General features: G+C 50.2%; 1 protein-coding gene across 1 annotated transcript; it reads left to right on the top strand.

Moving 5' to 3' along the window:
* Window positions 1-3,247: 3,247 nt before the first annotated feature.
* On the top strand, window positions 3,248-8,223 carry ZADH2 (zinc binding alcohol dehydrogenase domain containing 2; the record flags this gene model as incomplete). The annotated part of the gene is made up of 2 exons (XM_034642387.1): window positions 3,248-3,939; window positions 5,970-8,223. Coding segments are annotated over 2 exons (1,617 nt in total), but the record flags the coding sequence as incomplete, so codon positions are not given.
* Window positions 8,224-8,900: the final 677 nt, after the last annotated feature.

Here is an 8,900-nt window from a genome sequence, read left to right as displayed (position 1 = left end):
CCCCGAAATAAAACCGACGGGACCCAGAAGGGGAGGCTCCCCGCCCGGCCCACCCGCGCGCACCCACGACTCCTGCGTTTCCATAATCTTTAGTGTGGACCGGGAACGGGCTGGACACAAACTGCGACGTTTAGGTAACGTGCTTTGGAGGAAGGAGGCCAAGGACCCGGCTGGCTCTTTCTGTGCGCTCCAGGTTGGCAGCCGCCTCGCAATGGCGGAGCCTGTCGTTGGGTGTGTTGGTGTGCTCCTCGCCGGTGTCGTCTGCGTGTTGTCAGTGCTGTATGGCTGTTGTCTGTGCCCCAGAGCCTACCGACAGGCGCGTGGCGCGTCCGGGGCGGCTGGCTCAGGGCCGGGGTGGGGGCACGGCTGCATTTGCCTGCGCGTTTTGCAGACCTTTGGGTGGCACTCGGGTGGGTTGCCCTACCTTCTGACCGTCTGCCACCTCCACACTCTCTACTTTAATGTGTTTACAGCTCACTAATCTTTAGTAACTGGTGAAGCGCGGGAAGGAAAGCGACCTCATTCTGTGGGAGCCCTGCCCTCCGGTCTCTTTTCCCTGGGTCCCCTCGCTGCCTGCCTTGCAGGCGGGGCGTTCCCCATTCCTCGATCCCCTACGTGAGAGCAGGACTCGCCCGCCTGCAGGTTTCAGGTCGGATCCTGCGATTGGAGGAAGGACTGAGTTCTGAGTATAACTATGCTGTTAATTGTGTCCTGGAAAGTACTGTAAGTCCCCTGCAAGGCGTGAAAGGCAAAGTGTAGTCTACCCAAGTGGTTTGAAGCAGCGTTTAATCCGTTTATTTTAGAGATTCGTATCAGCCTTCCAAAGACTGCAAAATTGAGTTATTCTGGTCACGATATAAAACTTTCGGAAACCTGTTGGAAACGTAAAAATTGAGGGAGCCAAGAGTGGGACTGAGTGGAAGCCGTCTCCGGGCGGGGTGCAGAGAGTGCCTTAAAAGCCGGATGTGTGTGTCCTGAAAGTTTTCGTGGGTGGAAACAGGGCTGCAGAAGATTTCTTCATTATGGGATAAAGCGCTAAAGCTGCTGAGCTAAGGACTTGCATCCTAACAAGTTAAAAAGAAGACACACACGCAGAACACACAAGACACACGAGTGATTTGCCAGAACTTGAGATGAGAAGCAGGCTGCAAAGCTTCAGACTTTAATAAGCAAAAAGTTTTACACGGGCTGTTTTCTTTTCTTGTCATTTTTCTGACCAAGTACAATAATGACTGTGAGCACTGACGTAAAGACACACACCACTCACTGCTTGAGTAAAATCCCCTTAGATACCGGCTGTGAAGTGGGGAGGGGGCGACTGAGCGGAGCAAGCAGAAGGTGGTGTGAAGTTAGAGCACCAGACCCCGGGGCGGAGTGGGACCGCCAGCCAGCGCTGTCTGAGGGGGCAGGGGGCTGAGCCGGCCCGGCAGCGCCCTGACGCCCGCCTCTCTACCTGGGAAGTGCATCAAGTCCTCGGGTTGCCCGCCCCTCCTCCGGCTCCTCTCCCTGCTTCCTCGCCATCACCCCTCGCCTTCTCCTTCCCCGCCAGTGCCCGGGCGCCCCCTGCGCCGGATCACCGGGACGGTCCCTGTACTGGGCGGTGAGGGTTCTCGAGTGCCAGCTCTCCCACGTTTGCAGCTCCTCGGTCTGCGTTGCTTTAGGGTCCAAGCCTGTCTTTTCCCGCCACATATGCCAGGAGTCCCTTGAACGCAAATAGTCTATTTATGTGTACAACTTGACCTCTAACTTCTGCGTTGAAGCCCGGGTCAGAAAGAGAATGGGGCTAGTTTTCTACACGTTGAGAGAAGTCTTTGCATCCCCTTTCCCTACTCTGTGGAAAGTCTGCTCCTATCCCCAAATTTTAAGATCCTTTATACTTGGCAAATAGTGTCAGGGGAGGCGGCATTTTACAGATTTTTTTTTCTTTAAAGAACAGACTGCAGGTCTATTTATTGCAGGTTAATTAATTTTAATCCTAGACCAAATCTCCTCCAGAACAGTGTTAATTGCATAAAAATTTTATGCAAGCTCTTTTCATTTTTATAATAAAAATGTGCTCTGGAATGAATGGCATAAGTGTACATTCGCTTGTTCTGAAAGGTGTTTGGAGATTTAACTGCGCGCTGCCTGACTTTTCCTTTCAGTTGGATATTTGCACATCTCATCCCATCTTAACAGAAAATACAAATTCTTCATTCACAGAGAGGGAAGTGCTTTTAAGCCAGACATGGATTTAGGATAATCAAGTTTATTCCATTTAGGGAAAGCGTGAGAGGGGCGCTTAAAATCCCTGCAGAATGGGTAATTGATGTTCCTTTATCCACTTCTCACTTTCCTACATCCAAGGACAACTTCACATCCCCTCCCAGTGCCCAGCCCTCAGCAAGAGAAGGAAGAAAGACACCCTCCGGTGAAGTCAGCTTGCGTGCTATTTTTAGCTCTTTTTCGAAGGATAGTGACACATTATTTCGTTTCCAAATATTTCTAACGATTTTCTGCTCAAATGTAAGATAATGGAGCAAAGAGTTTGTAGGAATGGCAAAGAGCGGGTGGGGGATGGGGAAGGCGTTTTTTGATAAACGGTTTGTTGCTCACGGGAGGGTAACAGCATTTCTACTGACTCTCCAGGCCGAGATTTTCTTTTATTTATTTTTCTTTCTTTTCTTTATTATTTTTCTTTTCTTTTCTCCTCCTCCTTCTCTTTCCTTCCTTCTTTCTTTCATTTTAAGAAAATCTGGTCTGGACGACTTTGTCTCCTAATATTGAAGGCTCAGGACTTCACGTTTTGTTTTTGTTCAAAGAAAGCATTTCCCTCCCTCTGCAGGACTGCCTGTTTCATAATAAACATGACGAAGGGGTTCGGCACTTTTTAGTATAAATAAACCGGGCGCCTCTCGAAGGGTATATATATATTTGGGGAAAGGCGGCACCGGTCCCATTCTTTTTCCTGGGTTTCCTCGATTTTAGGCTTCCCAGTGGATCCTCCCGTCGGACGGCTGGAACCCTGCACTTACTAAAAGCATATATTTTAAATTAAAGAGGGTGCAAGGAGAGTCCTGCAATGCACGCATTCTACCAAGCCTGTCTTTCCTTTCTTTTTCTGGCTCGCTCGCCCTTCTGTCCCCTGCTCCCCGGCCCGGGCCCCCTTTCCCACTGCATCTGCTGCTCTTGAACTTGTTTCTGGAGCAGCGGAAGGCGCGGGCTCCCGACCCTCACGCGGCCCTTCCCAAAGCCCAGGTAAGGATGATGGCGCGTGCGGGCAGTGGCGGATCCCCACCTGCTGCGGCGGCCGCGCGGCGTCGAAGCAGGGGTCCGGGGGAGACGGGGGCCGCACTGGGGGTCAGGAGGCCGGGAGTGGGCGAGGTGCGCTGAGCTGAGTAGCGGAGGGCTGTCGCCACCAGCCCGAGACTCCCTCACTGACGACGCAGGCGGTTTAGAAGACGGCGAGACGGGGGGAGGGGGAGACACGAGAAACTGGGGTGCATGGGAGGGCAGGGTCACGGGCCGGCCGCCCCAGGCCCCAGTCCTGCGGCCGTGGCGCTCCAGCGCGCCCTGTGCTCGGGACACCCCACCCCCACCCCGAGAGCTTGACCGCCCCTGGGTGCGAGGTCCACGGCCTGCGCAGCTTCGGCTTGCCCTTCGGACCCCCGCCGGGCCCAGGGAGGCCGAGGTCACGGTCGCTGGCCTGGGCGGCGGCCCCTCCTCCCCAGCGCCTGCCGGCTCGGCCCCAGCCTGCTCCGGGAGTCAGAGTCGGGGATCGAGCCTCGCAGTGCCGGCGGTGGAGAAACCGGGACGAGAGGGCAGTCAGCGGAGGCCGGGCACTTCCGAGGGGAGACAGTTCCAGAGGGGCTTCTGGCGCCCCGCAGGCTGGCCGGGGCGCGCCGAGGTCGCGGCAGGGGAGGCGCAGAGCTGTCTGCACCCTGGACGGGGCGCGCCGAGGTAAACTTAAGCGGCCGCCGGTCAGCGGCAGGCACCCCAGCTCCCAGCAGAGCCCACTCCCATCTCGACTTGGCCGTCGCTCCCCCTCTGGCGCTCGTGCCCGCTCCCCTCCACTTTTCTCCCGCAAGTGTCCTGCTTGTTCTTGTCACCTCTCCCGAGGAAGTGGCAAACCACCGAGGGAGAGTGGGGGAGCGCTTTCCTCCAGCAGCGCCCCCCGCCCAAGGCGCCTCCTTAGAGGTGGGGGGTACCCCAGGGGCCAGCCGCCACGGGGGCGTCCCTCTGAGTTCAAGGCGGGGGTGCCCCGCAGAAGAGGGCCTCTCCAGCGGGGTCTGAGACAGGAGGGGAGAGGGGCAGGGGAAGGGTTAATTGCGGGCCCGGAGACTGGAGCTGGCGGTAGGGCCTCAGTCCCCCCCACACCCGGAGCGAACCGCCGTCATTTCCAGCCCACCGACCCCTCCCTGGACTTGGCTTTACAGCCTGCAGCAGGGGCACCGGAGGCGAGACGCCCCAGCTGGGCTCTGCCCGGGCTGCCTTCTGCGAAGTCCGGAGGCGCGGGCTCTGAGGAAGCTGGCCCTTTGAAAAAAGACCCAACCTTGAGAATTATGTAAATTTAAAGGAAAGATAGCGGCCCCCACCCCCAAAACAGAATGTAAGCGTCTTCCTATTAAATCCCAAATGAAAAACCAGCAAAAATCATTTTTCCCACTTTTTCTTACTGTGTTACCGTCAATGGCTATGGAATTCTGTAGTGTGTTCTTGAGGCTGTGTGGTGTGCTAACTTCTGAAAGCAGCTTGATATGCCCCAGAGAAATTGTTTCCTGCTTTCTTCTTTCTCCAATATGGAGAGAGCTTTCAGTATTGTAGATATACAGGGCATAATCATAAGGGAGCATTTATAAGTGCAAAGTGTTATCTGTAATACGGTGGAAGTGGATCCTTGCACAGGGCAGTTTTGGTTTATTAAGTTAAATTAAAAGTGAATTATTTTAAAATGACCTACTTACCAGCTTTCCTCGTGCCAGCAGATACCACCATCTTTTCATTTCATTACAGGTGGAAATGACATTTTTAGGGCCCTCCATTATGTGTCTAAGCCACCTCCTGACATTTTTTAGTTGACGGCTTTTTTTTTTTCCTTAGGTATCAGGATATTTTTGTTATGAGGTATACCGAGATGAAAAAAAGCTGGTAAAAATACCGACCTCGCAATTAAATTGACTCTGGATACCAAAGTGAAAACAATCATCTGGTATTAATCAAGTTATGTCTCTGCTTCTTGTTGAGGAAAAATATAGTGACGATTTGCTTTCCTTTTCATCTGAAAAGGACTGTAAGATGTTGAATGTTCCATAAAACTCCCTACCCTTATGAGACAATTTTTGCTCAATTAATCAAAATGCATATTTTCATGCTGGACGTAGTTACATCAGAAAGAAAATTTGCTGGGGCCACTCCAAGAGTGTTTTAAACAACCCTGCAGTAACGTGTAACAACCAATGACCTTGTACACTGCGTCAATCTTCAATAATATCATTGTCATTACTGTTATTATCTGAAGTGTTAAATTGTTGCCAGAATCAATGCAAGTCTACTTCTCTGAATATATTTTATCTCACTGTTGTTTTTTTAACATCTTTGTTAAGAGGCCAATTAATTTCCAACTCATAGCTCCAGTGGAGTTTGCATATGAGAGGGCTTCCTTTTTTTTTTTTTTAAATGCTTTAGCTCTCCTTTTGAAAGAAAGGGGAGGAAAATAAATATCATGTGAAATAACTTGATGCTTAAAATGGTATGAAATTATCCCTAACCTGATTTTAAAAATAAAATATGCCGAAACTCTGATTGCAAATACTTGTTTAATTTCTCTTTTTCAACTGAATCTCAGGATTTTTTTTTTTTTTAAATTCTACCAGGGTAGATAGCTTAGCCACCCGTCCAGTCACTGGAATTAGAGGAATTTTTCTAGGTGGAATATCAAGGCCTTGATGAAGAGAACACCTTAATATATTTGTTTGTTTGTTTCCTTCTAGATTTGTCGGTGTTAATGCATCTGACATCAACTATTCCTCAGGCCGCTATGACCCTTCAGTCAAGACCCCCTTTGACATAGGTTTCGAAGGTGTGGGAGAGGTGGTAGCCTTAGGCCTGTCTGCCAGTGCCAGGTATGCCGTTGGCCAGGCCGTGGCTTACCTGGCGCCCGGCTCCTTCGCTGAGTACACAGTGGTGCCTGCCAGTGCCGCGGCTCCCGTGGCCTCTCTGAAGCCCGAGTATGTCACCCTGCCAATAAGTGCTACCACTGCATACATCAGCCTGAAAGAGCTCGGAGGACTGTCGGAAGGGATAAAAGTGTTGGTGACGGCAGCAGCTGGGGGGACAGGTCAGTTTGCTGTGCAGCTTGCAAAGAAGGCCAAGTGCCATGTCATTGGCACCTGCTCTTCCGATAAAAAGTCTGCTTTTCTGAAGTCCATTGGCTGTGATCGTCCCATCAACTATAAGACTGAGCCTGTCAGCACTGTCCTGAAGCAGGAGTACCCCAAAGGTGTGGATGTGGTCTATGAATCAGTCGGGGGCGCCATGTTTGACGTGGCCGTAGATGCCTTGGCTGTCAAGGGCCGCCTGATAATCATTGGGTTCGTCTCTGGCTACCAAACTCCTACGGGCCTTGCACCTGTGAAAGCAGGGACATTACCGGCCAAACTGCTGAAGAAATCTGCCAGTGTCCAGGGCTTCTTCTTGAACCATTACCTTTCTGAGTATCAGGCAGCCATGGACCACTTGGTTGAGATGTATGCGGGTGGAGACCTGGTCTGTGAGGTGGACCTTGGAGACCTTTCTGCAGAGGGCAGGTTTATCGGCCTGGAGTCCGTATTCCGGGCTGTTGATTATATGTACATGGGAAAAAACACTGGAAAAATTGTAGTTGAATTACCTCGCTCTGTCAACAGTAAGCTATAAACAATGACATAAATCAAAGGAGAAAGAAAATGGGCACATTATTCCCCAGAATTACTCAAATCATTTGTAGTTGGTAATGGGTAGAATATTTCTTAAAACAAAAGTCAGGTGTTAATGAATAAGTTTCTCTTTCTCTTTTGTTTTTTGGGTTTTCTTGCCCCTCCTTTCAAAAAAATGCTAATAAAAACTTCTCTCGATGGCTCAGAGGTAAAACTGTTATATTCAATTCTTTGGTCATGGACAGTCTCATTCCAGATTTTATTGTTCCAGAGAATTAAATTAATTCCTGATGCAAGATCTGATCAAATCAGTATGTCTTCAGCTTGATGAGATTTTAAAATCGGTCTTGAAAATAGTCCACAAATTCTTTACTTTAGGAGAGTTTGGTCTTAGGCTAATGAGCAGTTAATAAATGAGAGAGAGAGCAGAAGGGCACTCATATATTTTGAGTCCATATTCCCAGGAAATGGCCCTTCCCTTTCTGTAAATCACCAACTATCTAAATAGAAATTTGGAGGAATTCTCCCAAAACTTTGATTTGTTAGATCATTGGAAAAATGACTATGTGAACGCAGACCTGTTTTTAAAAAGTGTCTATTATTTGCTGCTTTATGCACCATTATCCCGGTTAGGCCTGTGTGGAACCGAAAGTTCTCTCTGCCCTTAAGAAGCAGTGTTGAAAACTGATGAGACAAAAGCAGACTTTAGAGGGGGATATTGCCGAGATGGGGGGAGCTTTAGAAACTTAGTACCTACCTGGGAAGGGAGAGGGTGTGCTGTGTCCACGGGGAGGGGATGTTCTGCCCAACGAAGGGAAAGCACTCTCTAGGCACAGGGCCAGAGATTAATAACAGCATCCTTCCTGTGCCTGAAGTCGGATCTACCAGACAGCACCGTGCAGAGGAGGGACTGACGCAATCGAAAATAATAAGACATTCGCTCCGTGTTTCAGACTTTCGGACACGGTGTGTTTTCTCTCTGATCTTGGAAACAGAAGAGTGTGTGTGGCAGAGAACCCTGTCGCTGTGTCCCCATTTTCCTTCGTTCTGTGGGAAAGAACGGCTCCTCGTTACTGCAGCCCACTGCCCGGTGTCACACGTGAGAGGAACGTCACGAGCCTTCCCCGGTGAATCATGCCCGTGGCCGCTGTGCCCACCTCCTCACCTTCAGCTCACCAAAGCCGGCTACGGCTCTCATCGCGAACTCGGAAATCCCATCGTGCCTTTCTAATTGAAGCCAAAGCCCACCCGATTATGGTTCAGAGCCCTGGGTTTCGGTGTCTCTAACGTGCTAAATAAATACGAACGCAATTAAAGATGCTCCAGGAAACTTGGTGACTGTATGTAATTTTCCTTTCCTCCCATCCGAGGAATGAGGAAATCCTACTGCTGGAGAGCTGTTAGTATCTATTTTACAAGATTTACTCATTTTCAGATACCTAATGCAGCTGCTAGCATGCATGCACAACAATACGATTTATATGGTAAATGGGACCAAATAATGGCTTCACTGAATGTTATGGCTGCACTGAAGGGAGATGTCACGGTAAATAGCCACCAAATTATGGATCATGCCTGAGTGTCACAACTGCACTAAAGACAAATAGCACTGGGGGCTATTGCCACTGTGACGCTTTTGAGTTATGAAGAAGGGTAGCAGCCTGATGCGAGGCTCTTTGTGTCCTCATTACAGCAAGGGGTTCCGAGCGCGGGGTACAAGAAAAGCTGGCCCAATGCAGTGCTCAGTTATTAATCTGTCCCTTTCAGACCTAACAGATCTGGCCACACGGAAGAAGACTTTGCCTGCCTTTCAGACACGCAAACACGGGAGGGGACAGGTTTTAGGAAGAGAAGAGCGCAGGAAGTGCCTGGCACTGGGCGAACAAGTTAATCAGATCATCCCACCCCAGAAGAAGATGACATTTCACACGGTATCTGTTGCTTCCCATGCAGATAGATGTGCGGAGGCTAAACCGTAATGTGTTTCTCCCTTCGCCGGGACTCGAG

The sequence above is a fragment of the Ailuropoda melanoleuca genome, chromosome 14, assembly GCF_002007445.2.
Source record: "Ailuropoda melanoleuca isolate Jingjing chromosome 14, ASM200744v2, whole genome shotgun sequence".
Classification (NCBI taxonomy): domain Eukaryota; kingdom Metazoa; phylum Chordata; class Mammalia; order Carnivora; family Ursidae; genus Ailuropoda; species Ailuropoda melanoleuca.
Note: the sequence above shows the minus strand (reverse complement) of the source record. Positions and strands in the feature narration are given on the sequence as shown.